At 30.3% G+C, this 21,841-nt stretch overlaps 1 protein-coding gene across 1 annotated transcript in view; it reads left to right on the forward strand.

The window, feature by feature from the left end:
• Positions 1–21,841, forward strand: part of LOC106468676 (cadherin-87A-like) — a gene marked incomplete at its 5' end in the record, with an annotated part of 76,646 nt that overhangs the window by 12,439 nt on the left and 42,366 nt on the right. Inside the window, 19 exons of the mRNA XM_022397040.1 lie at positions 1,449–1,604; positions 5,269–5,433; positions 6,068–6,141; positions 7,359–7,626; positions 8,322–8,467; positions 8,912–8,984; positions 9,231–9,303; positions 11,755–11,933; positions 13,485–13,611; positions 14,068–14,216; positions 15,248–15,380; positions 15,982–16,197; positions 16,586–16,743; positions 17,343–17,492; positions 17,717–17,839; positions 18,206–18,392; positions 18,863–19,083; positions 20,074–20,271; positions 21,298–21,411. Of these exons, the coding sequence (XP_022252748.1) occupies positions 1,449–1,604; positions 5,269–5,433; positions 6,068–6,141; positions 7,359–7,626; positions 8,322–8,467; positions 8,912–8,984; positions 9,231–9,303; positions 11,755–11,933; positions 13,485–13,611; positions 14,068–14,216; positions 15,248–15,380; positions 15,982–16,197; positions 16,586–16,743; positions 17,343–17,492; positions 17,717–17,839; positions 18,206–18,392; positions 18,863–19,083; positions 20,074–20,271; positions 21,298–21,411 (2,910 nt within the window). The remainder of the gene's footprint in view (positions 1–1,448; positions 1,605–5,268; positions 5,434–6,067; positions 6,142–7,358; positions 7,627–8,321; positions 8,468–8,911; positions 8,985–9,230; positions 9,304–11,754; positions 11,934–13,484; positions 13,612–14,067; positions 14,217–15,247; positions 15,381–15,981; positions 16,198–16,585; positions 16,744–17,342; positions 17,493–17,716; positions 17,840–18,205; positions 18,393–18,862; positions 19,084–20,073; positions 20,272–21,297; positions 21,412–21,841) is intronic.

Here is a 21,841-nt window from a genome sequence, read left to right on the forward strand (position 1 = left end):
CATTATTCCTTATCGCCATATGCAGCAAAACATTGAACCTAATTGAGTAAAGATCACTTGCACCCAGATGTTCTCCAGTTTCCACCATCTCAATAATTTCTGTATTTGAAGTTAACAATAACTTTAAAATAGCATTATTTCTAGTTGGTTCCTTGACTAACTGGTGAAGAAAGCCATCCTGAAAAGGTTCCAAAAACCTTTCTCCCTCATGGTTTGATTCTAGAATTTCCCAATCTATATGCCTGAAATTAAAATCACCCATAATTATGACTTCATAAACAGCTGAAATCTTAATTTCATTGTGAAGTTTCTCACTAATTTCATCAGTGTAGTTTGGTAGTCTGTAACAAGTTCCTACTAAAAGCCTTTTCCTTTATATCTACTAATAGAAACTCAAATGGATTCAGTCTCTTTGCTATTCTTATATGTCACAAGGCTTGAATAACTAATAAAACAACACTTTTTTTTTCAATGTGATGTTTTACATCAATAATATGTATTTCAATGATACGATTCATATCAAAATTGTTTTCATAACCAACTTTAAATGCTAGTAGTAGTGTTGGGATAGGGATGAGGATTGAGTGTGAAAAGGGCATAGGTCAAAATGGTTGGATTAGATTTGTAAAAGTAAACTTTGAAAGGGAGAAAAATTGTGCCAAAACTTTGGTTAATATGGGCATATTGGGGGTGGCACTTGGGCCCAGAATTTTTCTGACAGGCCCTGCCTAAGGTCATGTGTAAAATAAGTTATATATATAGTCGATGTTTATCAGAGCAGCTAAGATCTAACAAGATTAAGCATAATGTTACCCTGCATATTCATATTGTAATACAGGATCTAATTTAGTTTTTGTTGTTGATTTACTGAATAATTTTGCTTTAATTTTCTACAATTCAACACATTATACTTCTGAGCATTTATAATGTAAGTAAACTGAATTTTGTTTTATTTATTTGTCTTTAATTAAATCCATTTTCTTGTTTTGCTACACCAGAAGCTCGTGGTTTTTAGCATTAATGATGTAGAAGTATACATCCCGGGCTTTTGACTCAATTTAATATCTGCTTTACAATATAAAGCTAGGTATGGCCTATTGGTTAGTACTCTGGGCTGTGAATTGGAAGGTTCAAGATTTGGACCGTGATGTAATGCTGAACCAGCTTTACACTTACAGCTTTGGGAACATTATAACTGAAATAGTCAATCCCAGTGTTCAGTTAAAAGTATTTGTGGTGAGTGCTTCTGACTTAGTTGTCAGAATCTTGTAGATCTCTGACTTAGCCATTTAGCCTGTGTGTCAGGTAAGATTGAAAACAATAAATACCAAAGTTTAACATACAATGCATAATGTTAAAGTTAATATCAGAACAAAATACTGTTTGTGATGTTACAACTTTTCCTTGATTTTTTTGAAAACTGAAGATGAAATAATAACTCTTTCAAGGGTTCCAACTCTGTGTTCAACATTCAGTTGATTGACGATTCAGATATCTTTAGTGTGGAGCCACCACTTGCTACAGGTTCTACTTCCATAAGTATCAGGGTTGCTAATGGTCCATTGGATTATGAAAATCCAAATCAACGTAAATACATATTGCTGGTAAGTATTTGACATTTATTGCACTTACAAATGAGAATCAAATGTAATGCTTTATTTACACTTAAAAAATATATATATCTAAAAGAAATACGTGTCTCTGGGCTCTTTAATATATCTTGGTATCAGATATGTTCAAAATCCCAAATGTTTTGTTTAACAAAGCAAGTTAATATAAGAAACTAGTGTGCATATATGCCTATAAAGTATAACATCTAGAGGAATCCACATGATTAATAGTAAAATATAAAGATGTGTTTTGGAAGTTTTAAAAAAGTTGGTGACTTGAACAATTGAAAATTGAAATTATGATTATGTTAATAAAGATTATAATATGCTTTATAAAATGAAATAAATAAGGACTAATTTTAATTAGTTTTTCTATTACAAATTATGTGAAATTATTTATAATTTTGTAATTAGATGCAATGCATAGCTAGGACTTTTTACTTTTGTAGTCCTAGAAAGGTAATCCAAATAACTAATAATCTTTAGTTTGTAGGATGTGTTTCAAAATGTCTATGCCTTTTACATTAAAGACATTGGCAGAAAGAACAAAATTCCCTTATTATGCTACTTATAGTCAACTCCAGATTTAAGTGTGATTTTTTTGTTTTTTTACCAGTAATTTTCACCTCTTACAGAAATGTATAACTTTATTAAGTTGCCATTATTAAAAAAAAATGTGCTTCAGGTTATGTACAGTTTCATTTTTACCCAAACTTTGGTCCAATTTCCAAGAATTCCTTGCTACCATTTCACAACTTTACACATCATTATGCCATTGTAAATTTTGACAAAAGTAAAGGAAATTAAACTGATTTTAGATCTATGAGACAATGTTTACTACAAAGCAACATCTACAATGAGACAACTACCTCAGAACAACATTTTGAAATTATCAACATTACAACTTTATTTCTCCTTCTCAGATCTTTGGCGTATGTTGAGTCTACTGGTTCATTTACATCACAATGTGCTGGCTCACATATAAGCACATGACAAATGTTTTATGTACCTAATAACAGAAATAGTCATAAATTAAATATTAAAGAATAAGCCCACTTAAAATTAAGTTTGTTGGTTGATCACTTGTAACATTGTTTGTAGATTGAGGTTTCAAGTGGGAGAAATTTGATGGCTCACCAGTACTTCTAAATGATATTAAAATTAAGGAAAAATAAAAAATAATATTGTATTATCAATCCTTACCATAATTTTGATTTATTAATGACTGCCTAAGTAAAATTAGTGTTAAAAATGAAAAAATAATATTGTATTATTAATCCTTACAATAATTTTAATTTGTAAATGACTGCTTAAGTAAAATTGATAATGATTACATTTCACTTACTTGATCTAGTTTACACCATTACAGTTGTTTTCCATGCAACTGATCATATGAATAACATGTAGACCACTTCTATGTCTGTTGTATCCCAGCCAGCATAACCTTCCCTGCTTTCACTCATAAGTTCTTAAAATTGTACTTGAAAGTCAAACAGAGGAAGTGGTAAATAATGAGGATGAGAAAGTGCTGTTAACAAGGTAAATCATAAAAAGAGAGTAAGGTTTTAAAAGTGAAAGGAAGTATAAGTCTGTGAGAACATTATGAAATCTGATGTATGATGAGAAACAGTGAAAATGATCTAGAAAGCAAAAGCTATTGTTGATGCAACATTGATACAGCCCCTTTAGAGACAAGTCTCAAACATCAGTTTTGAACAGTGGTATTTGATTCACTTATCCACTTGGAGATGAATGTAAGAAATACCAAGCCCTCTGTAAAAGATTTTTAAGTGTTCTAGGTAAGGAGAGTCTGTTGTTGAAGTGAAGTGTCTAGTAAATGTGGTATTTCATGTATGGGGTCAAGAATGGGTAAAGTGTGAGAAAAGATAGCTGCAAAATTTGGCTGGACAAAAAAGGGGAAATTATATCAACAAAAGATTTGTTGTGGACTTCTTCAACAAGACTAAAAATGTTCTTTTCTCAAAAGTCCAGCATGTGCAGCTCAGACGAGTCAGCTTAGTTAACTAGGAAGGATATTTTCAGACTAATGCTTAAATAGTGAGAAGAATGCAAAGATAAAAAAACGAAAAACTTTGGAGTTCAGAGAAATATAAGTATTTAATCAGTAAGTAACATATTATATAATGCTGAAACTGTTAAGAAGTAAAGTTTTCTTTTCTTCCCATTTTTGTGGTTAAAAGCTGAGTATGCCTGTCACATTTCTCTAGAACGGTGTTTAAAAAAATATTGGTTATAACTTTGGAATGCATTTTGATGTGTAAGTCACAGAATGTATTACTGGCTTTCAAATGGAAGTAATTTTGATGATAACTAGTTGAGAGTAAATATCAGTTACCTCTTCAAGGCGTTCAGCAAGAGGGAAAGGATAGTGAGACTTCAAAATCTCCAAATTTAGAGTTACTGTTTTCTTAACTTTTATAGAGCCTATGACTTCCAGTGTAACTCCTTGTCATTTTTCATAGCTTAGTAACAACATTGATAAGATATACAGCTTTTAAGGTTTTGTCCTATAGTGATTGGTTACATTTACTGAGCTAGGCTGACATCCCCCAGATGTAAATGTAAAATAATTTCTAGGAACAGTTAAATGATACAAAACAGAGGGAGCCACATCATTTGGATGACTACCAGAAAGAGGAAGATCAACCAAAGAATTGTGGCATTTCTTATCCCTATCCATGAAAATAACTATATATATATACGAGTTGAAGAACTGAAGGGTGATAATGATATGGTAGCTGAATTCTTTACAATCCTGAGAAGCCTATCCTTTGACATAAAATTACTGGGAACTAAAGTAAACAACCAAACAAAAGAAATAGTTAGGAAACACACCACCACAAGAGAAGTGTTAACAGTAATTGGGACTATTGAGTGTAGTGCAAAAATCTTGCTGAGAGCAAAGCATTTATCAAACAAGTTATCAGTGTAGGCCTTAAGCACAAATATGAAAAGCAATTGCTTGGAGTCTTATACGATTAAAGAAATCATACTATTCCAAACAAGTATTTAAAAAATTATTTTACTATAATTCTTGTTTCATTCTTAATAAAGTTAGTTATTTTAGAATAATCTGAGCCTTAGTTTATTTTTTGGATTAGTGTGTAACTTGTAAATAGTTTGTGATCTGATCAACTTGCTGCTTGGAGCCTTAGGCCTAGACAAGCCAAAACTGGAAGTTCTTGAAAATTAACTAAAGTAAAGCAAAAAAACAAGAAAACCTTAGTACAATTAAAACAAGGAAAAAAATATTAGCCCTAACAACTTATCTTGAGACTGATGTAAACATGTTGATTAATTACTAAAGTTGTATCTGTACTCAGAAATTAACCTATTTGACCACATTGGTATTCTGAAGATGTACTGTCTTGTGAAAATCTGCTCCTCATAACAATCTACTTTTATATTCAAGCTTAATTTATGTGACTGGTGTAGAAGTGTGTGTCACTAGAGCACCAATTATCATAATGACAGTAAACAAATAAGCTAGATATCAAACATCACAATAATATTTTAGAAACTGATGCTGTTTTTTTAATGAATTTTTAATTTCAGCCTTCTCTCAGGAATTTTAAGTTTGGTATATTTTATGCATTAGTTTGAATTTTGCTAATTTTTTTTTTCTCTCATTCTGCAGGTAGTTGCAGAAGAAGCTTTCACCAACCCTCGACTTTCCAGCACAGCTAGTGTAACAGTCAACATATTGGACACTAATGATAATATTCCACAGTTTGAACATGAACGTTACACAGCTTCTATCATGGAGGATGCTTCCCCGGGAACTGTTGTATCAACAATATTTGTAAGTTTCATTGTAGAAAGTGTGTACTAGTATAATGGAAGTTAAATGTATTCTGTTGTGATGTGTGCTTCTTCATTGTTTGATTAATACATTTTATTAGATGTTATTGCTGTAATTTATCATACATAACATTTAATGCTGTCACTGTAGATAGATTTATGGTGATCATAAAGTAAATAAATATATAAACAAAAATAATTTCACTTTATGGCTCTTATAACAACTGCTTTGTCTATGCAATAATCATGTACCTTGTGTGTAACATTTAATGATGCGACCTATGCTGTTTTGTAGCAATCACCATGTATGTCATTGTGTGTAACATTTAATGATGTAACCTCAGCTTTGTTGTAGCAACCACCATGTATGTCATTGTATGTAACATTTACTTACGCAACCTCAGCTAATTTTGTAGCAAACATCATGTGTGTCATAGCATGTAACGTTTAAATATGTAATTTCAGCTATTTTGTAGCAACCACCATGTGTGTCACTGTGTGCAACATTTTATAGTGCAACTTCAGCTCTATTGTAACAACCAACATGTGTTATACATGTGATAATGTATAACCCTTGATATGTTTTAGTACTGTGTGTATAAAAAATGTCTTAACATATTCCTATTTTACATTAGGCCACAGACCGAGACAAAGGATCATATGGAGAAGCTGGTATTGTATACTCTCTCTTTGGAAATGGAGCAGAAAGGTAAGGAACTTGTATTATGAACTTTATAATATATTAAAACTTTATATCAAAAATTAGCATGAGTTTTTCACTTACTGAAATCGTTGTATAGTAACTACTAGTTTATTATAGCACTTAAAATGTCAGATCCACTAAGAGCACTATCATCTGTTATACTTTATTTCACACTACTTTACTGCTGTATCTATATCTACCCTTACTAAAATTCAAAGGAATGGGCACAGGAATGATCTAGTCTTTATCACCTATTTCATAAACAACATAAGAAGTGTTGTTCTTGCCTTCATCCCCTTTCTCTGTAAATCTGCATTTAATTTGATCCAAGTATCTACATATAACTCTACCATCTCACAATATAGCTTGTAATATATTGTAAACAAGGTATTTTACAACAGTTCTTGGGCAGCCATTTATCAACTTTGGTATAATTACTCACATAAACTTTATCATTAAATTCATAACATAACTCATAAAATTTTAAAGGGACAAAAAGAAGCTTATTAGCCTATCAAGGATGTCCCTTCCAGTTCCCAACTATAACCACCCCTTACTACTCATGTATTCATCCTACCTTTCCTTGAACTCGGTTAAATTTTCTGCCTCCACCACTCTTGAAGGTAGCTCATTCCAGTAGCCAACCACCCTGTTTGAAAAGTAATACTGTCTAAACTGCATATGACTCCTATGCTGCCAAAATTTGAATTTATGATCCTTTGTCCTACTGTTTTCACTGCTAAACACAAAAAAGTTTGGATCTTTATTATCAATAACCTTAATTAATAATTAATTAACAATACAATATGTAGCATACTGAACATCATGATTTTTCTTTTTTATCTGTTTATCTTTCACACAGTCAGGAAATTTTGTCTTTACAGCGGTCTTTCAGGGAAAAAATTGTGCAAGTCCATTGTGTTGATTTAAATATTATTGAAGTAAATCATACATATACAACTGTGTAACTTCTCGAAGTGCTCATATTGTAAGATCTGAACACTGGAAAAATATTTTGCTTCAGTAATGTTAAATTTATATATTTTCACTGTTCTGTCAAGTAGGAAATTTTGAAATGCATAATATTTATAAGTCAGATTCTGTGTACATCCAGCTTTGAGTGTGATATCAGTTGAATGTATAATGATGCTTTACCACATTTTTGTTTTAAAGTTGGTGAACATAAATTCTTTGGTATTAATACAATATACAAAAAACTTTAGGTTCTATGTAAATCCAACTTCAGGAGTAATAACTGTTGCACCTTGTGAGACACCAGGATCAGGAAACTGTCTTGATTTTGAGACCCGACCATCTTACCTTCTATCTTACCAAGCGACTGATAATAATGGCCTTGGGCAGGTGGCAGTTGTATCACTGACTGTAAATGTTGCCGATGCAAATGACAATCCTCCAGTGTTTCTTCATGATGTTTATACAGCAATAATAGATGAAGGAGAAACAGTATTCAATCCTACATTGAAAGTTAAGGTCAATATAATTTCACTTTTCAGTTGCTGATTTTAAAAGGCTCTTCAGTTAGTCATTAAGCTCTTATTTCTTATGTATTTTTCTGTCAGTATAGAGCCAAATGTATTGTTATTGTTCTAAGTATGCTAAAACTCTGAAATATTTTGAATTAGAGTTCATTGTTTTTCAGAGTATATTATAGTTTGAAAAGTTAAAATGTTTCACATTTATATTCTCTTTCTAAAAGTAATGCTTATAATTTTAAAAATATTTTATTACAAATTTATAGTTTTGAAAACATTTTCTAAAATAATTATTTACTTGAAATAGTAAAACATCAAAGTATGTCAAAAAAAGTAAGAATTTATATATCTCTTCAGTGCTTTTTAAACTTGTATTCTCAAGATTAAGCATACCATAAGTTAGCTTAGGAAAATGGGAGATTAACAAATTAATTTAACTTAAACAGTTTTCACTTCAACAAACTATCTCGTACACAATTAAGTTTGCTAGAATTTATTCTTATTTCTGAACTTTTTACTTTTTATTGCTGTTTTCTTTATGCATAATTTTGTGCAATAAATGAAATATTAGATCAATTTGTAACTAGGAGCTATATTTATATAGATTCTTGATACAGACATGACTTTCTTAGTTACACACAACATCTCTATGAAATGTTATATCATTTTGTACCCACAAGCTTTGTTCTTTAGGCTCTTGATGCAGATGTAACCTCCTTGCCTTCGTACAGCATTACTGGTGGAAATAATTTGGAGCTATTCAGCATTAATAACCACACAGGAGAGATTCTAGTGTCAAATCCTGCTGGACTGGATGTGTCAGCTTTAAGAACAGATTTGTAAGTTTATTATAACAAAAAAAGATTAACTCAATATATTTGAGTTTTCAGTCTGTTTGATAACCAATATTATTAGTTTATTTTATAATTTAAAAAATATTTTTTTTTCTACCTCATGTTTTTTTGTTTGCTTTTTAGTGTTTACTCAAATAAAGGATATCTCTTAAAACTGGAAGATTAATATCAAGTTCTCCAAAAATTCATTTAAGTTTGGAGCTTAATATTGAACTTGTGATTTCATTTCTTGAAATTAGAATAAAATGATAGTTCTATATATTATCATAAAAAAAAATAATAATAATAAAAATACATGAAATATTGTCTTTGCCTCGTGAGCTTTATAGAATTAGGTGGATGAAAAATATTGATCCAAGGCTTTACAGTGCATTGTAGAAGCTATCAAATTTATTATTATTTTTCACACAAAATCTGTTTTTCTAATAGGATAATACTGACTGTACAAGCATCAGATGGTGGAAAAGGGATTGACACAGCAGTGGTTCAAATAACTGTCAGAGTAAGTTAGTCTTTAGTGTTTTTAAAACAACCAGAAAGAGCTTTTAAATACTTACCAGTAATGTAGTTCTTAAATCCTCTTGTGAAAAGCTTTAAACAAAATAATGACAGAAAAATATTAAATTAATAAGTAGTATTTCTCTTTATATCATACTAGTTGGTAGTTCTAATCTGGTTTTCCGTATTAGTGTACTAGTTATACGATTATAAATGTCTTTTATATTAAAACTGTTGGAATGTGTTTCAGGATGCCAACAACAACAACCCAATATTTGATGAATCTTCATATGTTGCATCAGTTGCAGAATCTTCAGCCCCTGGTGAGAGAAAACGTTATAACACTTTATCACTGTCTCTGGAAACAGATTGCATTTCTAGTTTTCGTGTTGTTCTTCTCTCTGACTTTGTTACATAATGTCAAACATTTCGTTGACAAATAAATCAAAATATAATCATTAGTGTGCATTATTAAAGACAGTTTTCTAAGGGTATTTAATGGTGTATAGAGCTTATAAGACTAATAGTTTGAACTGAAATTCAAATAAACTATATTCAAATGTTACGGACAGTTGTAATTGTCATTTTATATCTCTCGCATCCACCCTCTGATAGGCTCTCATGAACAAAAGTACATGTATTTTAGGTACTCTTCCTCTTTAATAAAACGTTTCTACAAAATATACCTACCTAAGAGTACAGAAGCAATCAAGGTTTTGGTTAGTATGATATTCTTAAGCTGCAAACTTAACCCTTTGTGTATATTGTATATTTTCACCTAATATTGTAGGATATATGACCCATTTTATATTTTGTCTCGTGATTTTCTTAGTCTAACAATAAACCTGTTTACAAAAGAGAATATTCCACCCTCGCCCAGTTTACAACCCAGCATCTTCAGCATACTTTAGTGCTCTTTGACTGGTGCTCTATCAACTGAGTTATTGGAGCTATATATATGAGCAAACAACTCTTATCATAATGATTACAGTAGTTATGACTGTACATGTATATTGTTTTATGTACTGTCTCAATATATTTCATTCTCTATATGACTAGAATACATGCATGGCTTAATGTACTAAGGGATATAGGCCAGAAGTTTTTTTTTTTTCATAACACTTAATCTACACCACATACAAGGTTTGACTGTCAGGTCATTATTTATGGGTTGACTGCTTCCCAATGTGCAGTCTGCTTGCTGCTGTTGACTGCATATGTTGTGTAAATAAACTGTCATACATAAAGGCTTGTGCACATATGATTGATAGCTAAGAAAATCTAAATAGTAATGCCACTTGTGCTGATAGTTGAAACAGACTTCTATATTGAACATGTGTCTTTGTTATTTCAAGGTATGGATATACTTAAATATCTTGTTTAACTAATGTATATGCATTAACCTTTGCTTTTATCAATTCTGCAATGTTTTAGTATGATTGTTAAACAATGTCATAGTTTCAATGTAAGTGTTTGTTTTACTACATGAGAATTTGGATGCTCTGTGATTTAAAAGTCTTATATGAACAAAAATGTAAAAAAAAAATAAACATAACTTGAACTTACAGAAGAAATCTAACTAAAATTGCAGTATGTATGATTATTATACCTTTTAAACAACGTGATGGGTTAATAAAAGGGGAAGCAAATGTATTCAAGTCTACACTTATATAATAACATTTTGTAATAAATTCAATGGTGACATTTTTTTACGTCAAATATTTTACACAGATAAAATAAATATAGTCTAATATCACTTTTGTTTATGGACAATGCTTATTGTTGTCGTACACTGAAACATTTTAGCTTATATTTCAATGATTAAATGGTAGGTTAAATGGCATCTTAATGGAACACCTTTTCCCCAAGGTGTACTGTGTAATGCTAATTAATGAACATGGTATTAATGAGAACAATGATCTGAAGTAAAAAATACAACTACCACAATTTAACATAACCCTTCCCTCCCCAACCCTTAAAAAGATGTTGGGAAAGGGTTGCCTTAATAGGATTTGAAATCCGACCTTAATATACGAGACAACATGTTATGGGATACATAACCAGTTTTATGTATTGGGTCATTTGATTTTCATTCTTTACATGACTAAGGATACATGCTTGGCTTAATGCATTAAGGGACAGGACAATAGTCATGGCAGGCATGAGACAACGTGTAATATGATACATGGTCAATTTTTTTATATTGTCTCATTTGGTTTTCGTTCTCCACGTGATTAGGATACATGAGTAGTTTAGGTGTTTTTGTTTATTTTTCAAGCAACTAACTATCATTCTAATTGCGATAGGACATATTGCCAATTTATGCATTGCCTTATTTAGTTTTCATTGTTCACATACTTTTATAGTTGCATGCAATTGATTGGTTTCATTTTATTTCTATCTGTTCAAGAATCTTATGTTTTTTACTGAGAATTATGTTGTGTGAAGCAACAATGTAAAACTGTGAAACTATTAAAGGCTGTTCTGTATGTGATGAGGTTAAAAAGTAAACTATTTAACATGTTAAATGTTTTTTGAGTTTATAAGCATTTATATTAGAGCATATTGCATAATATTGTCTTTCAATTTCTTTATGATGTACATCTTAGTGTGCATCAGTTTTGGCTCCAGTGAGACAAAGAATTTAAAGTACTTACTCATATTTTACTCTGACAAAGCTTTCAAAATGTTAATTATTATAATAAGTTCTGTGACTAAATCTTTGCTCCAGTATTAAAGGTCTCAATGTAATATGGCTGTGTTTGACACCACAGGAATGACAGTTGAACAAGTTGCAGCTACAGACTTGGACACAGGACCTAATGCACAGTTATCCTATCGTATTCAGAAGGGAGGTTTTGATGATTTTTTTATTGATGCTGACACTGGTATTGTGAGTGTAGCACCAAATGCTCAGCTTGATTACGAACGAAGGCCTAAATACATTGTGGAGGTAAGTAAAAAAACGTATATTTCTGTGGCAGATGTATCAACCACAGTCAGTGGTCCAAATTACTGACAGTGGGTTTTATTATAATAATGGTATCTCATCAGAACTTAATATGGCTCTAACTGTAAAAAGATGTTTTTATTTTACCAATGTTAGTTTAACACATCTTGCAAAAAATTTATCAATCATTTAGAAAATGCTGTCTTGTTGTCACATTTGTATCATACTATCTGTAGTACCCATCCATTGGACAGGTGAAATAAAAACTCATTTGTAACAAAGTATCATGATATGAAAGAATGTTTGGTTTAGATATTAGTGATTAATTTATTTTTGTGAATGAATATTTTATTATTGTTTAGTTTTTGTTATAATAAAAGTTAAAAGCAGATGATTGTAGGAAGTTTTGTTTATAATTCATTGACATCGAGAACATAGAAGGCGGATAGACGATTAAATTATAAAGATATAAATAGCGTGAGATGAGCAGGAAGAAGCAGACAGATAATAGCGAAAGAGAATAAAGTGGGTGTGAAGTTAACTACCATAGAAGTGATAGGCTTAACAATTGACAAAGGCCTAACGTTCAATACGTTAGTAAAACTAACAGTAGAATAAAAGATAAGAAAAATAATTTTATTCCATCAAAGCGTGGTTCTAAAGTAATTGAATATACCTGAATGCACTTTGACGAAAGGAACAGAGGATCTTCAGAAGAAAGAAGACCAAATGATTACTTTAACTCATGCCACAAAAGTTAATTACACACAGAATACTAGTGCGATCGAAATAGAGAAGATAGTTTGGCTTGTCAACTGAAATTCTAAAGTAATTGAATAGGCTTAAGCAGATATTAGACAAGAAGGAAGGAACTATATATAGTATTTATGATATGTCCATAATATCTATAGTGTTGAAGAATTTATTGGACATACGTTAACTTGTTTTATATATATATATACATATATTATTTTGAAAACCAGTGAAGTGTACTATTAAGAAACAAAACTAAAAGCGTTTTTATTTTGACAGTTGGCAAAGATCAGATTATTAAATTCTGACACAAAAATAGGAAATTTTCCTTTTTTTTTTTAACATAATTTAAAGTGCAATAAAAATATGTAAATGTACTAATACTGAAAAGAAAGACTGTTTTCTAGAATTCTATCAATATGAAGTTAAATTAGGGGGGCATCCACCTCCCACCTCATCATGACCTTCCTCATGTCATCCTTATCACTGTCAAGTTTGGTGCTGATTGATCAAGAAATGTGAAAACATATAAAGAAGAGATGCGTACACATATTGATATTTACTTATCTATATAGATTCAGTACTTGCCCCCACCCCCCAATGGCACAGCAGTATGTCTGCTGACTTAGAATAACACATATTTGAAGTATCCTTTATATTATAAAAGCAGAATATTCCTTAATGTTTTTGTTTGAGTTATAAAATTATGTTCTTATGAATAAAATAATGCACTTAATTAAATAGTACTTTGCTCTTTATTGTGTTACAAGGCTCATTTCATCAATATACAATTTTTTGTAGATTGTGGCTACAGACAGTGGAAGCCCTAGTAGGACTGGAACAACAACTCTAACTGTGCAGATCCTAAATAGTAATAACAAAAATCCTTATTTCACACCAACTACTCAAAGGGCTCAGGTCTCTGAAGGTATGCATTTTTCTTGTAATACATTAACTCACTGATTTGTTATTATTTAATAGTTAATTGGACATACAATGATCAAATCTGAATACATGCCATTTATCTTGCCACAATATACCTTTTTTTTTATCAATCTACATTTCTAGAATAATATATATATAGCTGAGTCATTTTAGCTAAATCAATCATGAGATACTTTCATGTTACATATGAAAAAAATAATAATAATAATAAATTCCTATTATAGCAGTTTTATTTACAGGAACGAAAAGTTGAGGCTTTGCAATACTTTTAACAGAGAAAGATTTGACTTTCTAGTTTAGTAAGATGTATATATATTTATATCACCAGTACGATCAGATGATAAAACTGGATTTGTTTGCAAACAAAATAAGACTTTATATGACATCTACCAAGACATTTTACTTTACATGTATCTTGATATGATTTTTTTTCTTATAGGGTCAGAAGTAAATGAAATTTTCTTCAGACTTAAAGCTAGAGATCCAGATACTACCAGTGCCGATTCTTTAAGATTCTCTGTTATAGAACCAATCACAGCTCTCAATAAAGATGGTAAACAGGTTGATGACACAGTTACTTTCTACAGGGTAAGTAAACAACTATTTACAATTCTTGGTAAAAATATTTACTATCTTTACAAGAAGAAAACAACTATTCACAGCTCCCAGTAAAAATAGCTACTTTCTGTACAAGAAGTCAATAACTATTAATAGCTCCCAGTAAAAATAGTTACTTTCTGTACAAGAAGTTAATAAATATCCACAGCTCTCAGTAAAAATAATTGCTATTTATACAAGAAGTCAACAACTATTCACAGGTCCCAGTAAAAGTAGTTACTATGTGATATGATAACAATTGAAAAGAAAAAATTAGAGCCCAAATTGAGATTTCTGACAATACATCTTAACCTAGATATTAATGTTTGTATATAACCTCGATGTCCTAAAAATACTATCTTTACTGTTGTATTTAGGTTTTAAAACAACATCTGTGAAACTATACTACTTGAATGAATAATCAATTGTGGCTTTAGAGATAGAATCCTCACAATAATGGGTTACACTCATGTTATTGTTTTCATTTTTTTAGTTTCATTGTGCTTTAATTCTAACCATATTAAATATAAAGAAAAATTGTTTAAATTGTTTCAGGGTGAAATCAGTAGTCTCTTGTTTGTTTGTAATTAAGCACAAAGCTACACAATGGGCTATCTGTACTCTGCCCACCACGGGTATTGAAACCCAGTTTCTAGCATTGTATGTCCGCAGACATACTGCTGTGCCACTGGGGGGCAGTAGTCTCTTAACATTAACTCAATAATATGCAGAAATTTCTGATACATTTTGAAAAGAAAATCTGTTGAATACATTTGCATTATTTTAAGCATACACTAAAAAAAAAGTTTCTAAACACATTTCCAAAAATTCACTACCTAAGGTATTATAATGTCCACTTAGTTTGTAAGTCAATATCCAATTCTGTTAGATCCACCTTTTACAATATTACTATTTGTAGTTAAAATATTATGTAAAATATATATGAAAATAAATGAAAAGTTTATCTATACAGTTGGAAATCCTTTGTTGCAAAAAATATAATTTGAACTGTATTTTGACAGGATTTCTTTAAGGTTGAGCAGGCAACTGGAGATGTACGGGTTGCTAGAAAGCTCAATAGGGAAACAGCTGCTATAGTAACAATGACAGTAGTTGTAACTGATGTTAGTGCCACCCCACCACAAACTGGTAAAGGTTAGTAAGAAACTCCAACAAACTAAAGGTTGCCAGAAAACTGAACAGAGAAGCATTTGCTATAGTAAACAACAACAGTAGTTGTAACTGCGGTTAGTGTTACCCAAACACATACTGGGGAAAGTCAGCAAGAAACTTGAACAAACTGAACTGGAAAATTACTTCCATAGTAATGACGTTCATATCTTTTTTTATAGAAATTCATACAAATCAGTTATGTTTAAAAAATAATTCTGTTATACACAAAAGAATGTTGATATTTTATTTATGGTAATTTGCAAAAGCTTCTTTTTTTTCTTCAGAATTTATGGAAATTTATGTTTATATATGCACAATAGGTTCTAATGTTACAATTTTCAATAAATAATTTTCTTTAAAAATAATAAGTAGCAACTCATATTAAACATTTTGCTTTGATTTATCTTTCAGCTTTTTGGTAAAGTTTATTTTTGAAGTCACACAGAAATAAATTCATAATTATTTGTTTCTGATTTTTTATAAAGCAAATTATTTCCTGGACTATACAAGTTTAATTTATGGAATGGAAATAAAGTGGAAGTTTTGTAGGTGAAGGTAATGATTTTTTTTATATTTTTCGTAGGTACCCTCATCATAACTATTATAGATTTTAATGATTTTCCACCTGCGTTTGCAAGACCTTGGACACCCGAACATCCAAAAATAACTATAAAAGTAATGGAAGAACAACCTATTGGAAGTGTTGTTGCAACTTTTGTAGCATCTGATCCAGACTCTAATATTGCTCATTATGAAATGAAGTCTGATAATGATCATTTTACTCTTGACAATAGCTCAGGTACGTTGTAAAGTTATTGTTTTTATTAATTTATTTGTGCTTTTTATTGTCTAAAGTCAATAAAGTCTTCTTGTAGAGTCATAGTTGGACTCTAATGTCTGTAAAAGTTCCTGATTTTAAAAAACGTTTCTACAAACTCTGTTTGGAAGGAAATGATTCACTAAAGTTCTTATTTTTAGCAAAATGGTTTCTAAATTTCCCTTTTTAAGGTTAATAAATATGTACATTTCAAGCTTGTCCTTTTTCAGGATTACTAAAAATGATTTTGCTCAGAAAGATTCTTTGTCTGAAAGAAGAACTTTTCCCTCGGTACAAATATAAATTTTTAAGGAATTGGAAATATAAGTGCAAACTGTATGTTTTTCACATTCTATCCTTGCTATTTTAGGTATTCTGACTATCAAGGAGCGAGTTGATTTTGAGCAAGTACAACAATTTCAGTTCAGTATAATAGCTTATGACACAGGAGTTCCTCAGTTGTCATCTGTTGCTAAGGTTACAGCTGATGTTGTAAATATCAATGATAATGACCCTGTTTTCTCGCAGGTATGATTACATTTTTCTCTAACCAAATATTTCTATCACAAACTCAATGTATTATTTTTTCATTATTTAGCAGAATTTTGACTAGACTGTTAAAAATATGAAATAAATTTTATGAAATAATTGTTTAGGCAGAAATATTAGATTTCTTTATTGTCAGAGAATACCTTTATGTACATCAAGTTCCATAGCATTTAACCTAAAATTAGTGGAGTTTCATTGCTATGAATGTAACTACTATGATAAAACATCCAAAAAGTCTGTCATTGTTTTGTTTTTAACTTTAACTTGTAAAATTACTTAAAGCTCATATTTTAATATTCAGTTAATAGAAAAGTGGTATAAATTGATCACTTTCTTTGTGATGTTTCTTTACATTGAATATTGCTAAACATTTAATATTTTATTACTGCCCACCAGTTAGCTTTTTGTATGATAGCAGCAGTAGTGTCTTAAATTGCCTATTGGTATATGATTTTATCTAATGAACTTTGGGTAATTCATAAATTTTCACACACGTGTACACACTGACTCTTATTTGCATGTAACTCAGATAGAGAGATTTTAATTTGTTTGATTTCTTGATCCCATTTCGTCTGAAGCAAACATATAAGGCTGAATTGAAGGAAAATGCTGCAGAAGGAACCCTTGTGATAACTGTTAGTGCTACTGATGCAGATGCTGGAGATTTTGGAAAAATTCAATATTCCTTGATTGGAGAACGCAGCTCAGATTTCACAGTGGATAATCAAGTTTGTATTTTTTTAAACATGTCAAATACATAGCTACAAGTGAGTTATTTAAAACACTTATGTAATAGGAGATACAGCTGATGTAAATTTAAATCTGTGGTAGGATAGCTTTTAAGCAAGTAGAAATACTTATCACTTGCCAAATAGAAATTTACAAGTGAATAAAGATAATATAATTTTTTTTACTCAATTGTTGCATAATTTACTCATATTTTCTGTGTTAGGGAGTTATTCGAGTAGCAGCTGCTGCCATGTTAGATAGAGAAGAAACTCCTATAATCACACTACAGGTTCAGGCCACGGACCAAGGGCATGACATGAACAGTCACCGTTCTATCTCTGTTCCCGTGAGTAGAAGCTTTTTAGTGGGAGTTAAGCTCTAGTGGTAATAAATGCTTAACTGATTTTTTAAATGTTTTTGGTAATGAAAAGAAGTTTTCTTTATAGAATTTTGGGCTTTGTTTTTATATATACAAATATGACTTAATTAGTTAATATTCATTTATAGAAATCTGCAGTTAATAATTACCATTACTCAGTTGTATTTATTTCTGAATAGTATTTACTTTCTTGATTTACCTTTGTATAATAAATCCTTCCTGGGCAAATGTGTGTGATCACTTTTGTGTGTATATAAAATATATCATGACTTAAGTTGCTTGTATTTGTAAAAAAAAAAATTTTAATTGAGATTCAGCATAAATTTCTTTCAGATTTACATTTCACTCAAAGATGTAAATGATAATCCTCCAATTTTCACACAAAGAAACTATCGAGCTTCCATTGTAACCAACATCCCTCTGGACCACCCAAGTCCCATCATTCAGGTCATTGCTCTTGACAAAGATGAAGGCCATAATGCTGAAATCTCATATACTATTGTTGCAGGAAATGAAAATGGTATTTTCTAATTATAATTCTAAATTCACTTCAAAAGTATATGAATATTCTGTCTTAGTGTTAAAGTTTTTCCAACATAAGTACCCTGCTAATGATGAAGAAATAATATTGCTCTGACTGAAATCACAGCATATTAATTGTTTTAATAGGATCAATTACTTTTATATCAATGTTTGATTACTACAGTAGTGGATTAAACATCCATTTATAGCTATGATATAAAACAAATAAATGTATAAATGTTAAAGAAAAGTAATTTACTGCTAATATTAACAGACATAATAAATAAAGTTGTTAGTTTTGAAGTTATGAAGATTATGAGTAATATCAAAACTTATAATTTTTGTTTTTGGTTAAAACATGGAGCAATACATTTTTAGTAAAATAAATTTTAATATCATATAATCAATTATTGTGAAAACAATGAAGTATTTGTATAAAATACTCTTTGCAAACCTTTGGTGTGCTAGGACAATTTGCTATAAATGAAGAAAAAGGTTCCATCTACCCTGCTCAACCATTTGAAGATACTCTAAAAAACTACCTTCTTAGAGTGCAGGCTCGAGACCAGAATGGTCGTGGTGGAAACTATGATGAGACCACAGTGAGCATTGAAATTGTTGAGGTCAATCAGGACAAACCTAGGTTTCTTGTTCCTGCCTCATTGAATGCCAGCGTTAGAATCCCAGAGGTCAGTTATCATACTTCTGTCAGTATGTGGATCTTTTGTTTTATTAGAGGGTATGTGATATAACCAGTGCTGGTGAAATTAGTTAATACTGATAAAAGTAAACTGTGTTTAAATCTTTATTATTGGGAGGGGGATGATAAAAAAATTTAAACATGCTGATTAAACTTATTCAGTACTGGTAAAATAATCAGTGTTAATAATCGAAACCTGCTTTCAAGTATAAATGTTGAAATATTATCTAAAACAAATAGTTGGATTATGTTCAACATGAAAAATATTTGTTGTGAAAACAGAGGGAAACACCTGGATTACTAAGTAATATATAAGAAATGTTTTTATGTTTATTTGGTATCATTAAAACACTATTGGAAAACTTTTGTAACTTATTAAAAAATTTAGAAATATATTTATAGTGCCTTCTGTTGTAATTGGTATCTTTTATATACAAAACAACTTTGTTTACATGGTCTACAGCTATTCCTACTAAACTTCAGTCCTTTCCTCTTAACATTAGCCCCCTTATTATTCTACATCGAGCCTTTTCAACTACACACAAACCTTCTTTCTTAAAAAGGTTCATCTCTTCTCCTAGAAGCAAATGAAAGAAAATATAACATTTCTGGTAATATTAATTCACCAAAGCAGAGGGAAGCACAATTATTTTGTGACAAGGCTGCTTTAGAATGTAGTCTACAGTGTCACATTAAATACAATATTACTTTTCTATTGAAAAAAAAGTTTATTTAGATATACTTATTTATTCAAAGTACAGAAGGAGTATATTATACATGGTTGTCTTTCAAAATTTGCATGTATTTATGTATTATGTCAACAGGGATTCAAAGCTGTTTTACCCTAACTATTAGCAAGTCCCAAGCAGATGAAATCAAAAGAACATTAGAATAACTTAATTCATAGATATTTGTTTACATTTATATTGCTGTAAGAATTTTAATATCTTAATTCTAAATCCTGCTTCTGTTCTTTCAGAACCAAAGTATATCAGACTACCTCGTGATGACAGTGAAGGCTGTGGATACAGATAAAGAAGAGAATGGACGTATATCTTACTGGCTTAAGCTTGGAGATAAAAATGTTGAAGAGACTGAAGAGTTTTTTATTGATCATGTAACTGGAGAGCTTAAAACCAAGAAGATTTTGGATAGAGAGAAGAAGCCTAAGTATGAGGTAAAATACATTGTAGTTACAACTGAACATCTTTAACTGATGATCTTGAAATATGAGAGATATAACAGCTATAAAGTGACAGTTATTTTAATGTATAAAAGATCAAATAGTAATAAGCTTTTCATCATGAACCAATAATGTGTAATGATAATAATAATAATAATGAACAGAATTATGTTTAACTAGTAAGAGATACAATAGTAGGGATAGGAAAAATAATTGTTTTGGTCATATATCAGGTTTCAAATATCTGGCTTCTGATATCCAATAAGATTCGGATATCTCAAAACGAGATAGTAAATGTGCACATACACATTGAAAAATGCCATGGGCATGAACCACCACTTCATTACAGTACAGTATTAAACTATCTACTTGTCACTTTTTTTTAATAAAGATGTGTCACAGACCCTTAAAGGAAATGTGGTGCTTGTCAATGTGAATACCATGGTAAATGTTAATATTTTTATAAGCTTGTAGAAAGCATTACTTTGTGTGACACATGACCAAGTAATATTGTGTTTGTTTAACTGCAAGATAAGTCTTTGATGGAAATGTTATCTTTTTAGCTAATTCACTGCAAAATTAATATCTGAGAAGATCAAATTTCATCTGATGTTACTACAACTGATCTGATCAAATATTTCTCCCATACCTACACAGTAGTAATATAAAACTCAGTGTTTATTTAATATGTGCTACAATAGGAATAAATTGATCATTTTGGTTGGTAAATGGTATAATAGTAATAAACATAAAAGTAATTTTAAAATGGTTGTTTTTAACTGATGAGCAATGTAACTATAATAAACTAATTGCTTTTAACCTGTAAGTCATGTAATAATTATCAACTAAACATCTGTAGCTGATAGTAAAAAAAAAAAATTCACATACAGGAGTTACAGAACATTACACTAATTTTAAAAAAAGCTATTTCTACAAAATTCACATTTATCAGTTGTTTATCTTTAATATTTCTCTTTTGTCAGTTAAAGTTTCTTATACAATTTCCATTTTATTTTACAGCTTGTGCTAGCAGCAAAAGATCATGGATCACCAATGCCATTTGAAACTCTTCAGTTTTTAACGGTTGATTTGAAAGATGTGGATGACAATATTCCTCAGTTTACTCGAACACAGGTACTCTAAAGACTAACTTAATCTTCTTTAAATCAGAACCTGTGGTTTTCATAATAACCACAATTTTTGAGTTACTATATTTCTTGACAACAACTATAGTAATTTTTTGAGATACTGCTTTTCTTTACATCAGCTGTGACAACATTGTAATATACTGCTTTTCTGTACACCAGATGTGACAGCGTTGTAATATTCTGCTTTTCTTTTTAAATTTTTGTTCCTAAAGTGGAAAATCTTTGAGGATTTATTATAACTTCTGTCTCATAGTTTTATCATTATATTCTTAATCAGCACAGTACTTTTTTTCATTGTTAGTTATGATTCTAGTCCAGAAAGCCCTTATAGTGTTCAGATTTAGCAGATTTTTACTATTTGTTATAAGGTAGTGTATTTGTTGATTTATAATATTTCTAAATAATGAGTATTATAT

This window comes from Limulus polyphemus, unplaced genomic scaffold (genome assembly GCF_000517525.1).
Source record: "Limulus polyphemus unplaced genomic scaffold, Limulus_polyphemus-2.1.2 Scaffold3108, whole genome shotgun sequence".
NCBI lineage: Eukaryota > Metazoa > Arthropoda > Merostomata > Xiphosura > Limulidae > Limulus > Limulus polyphemus.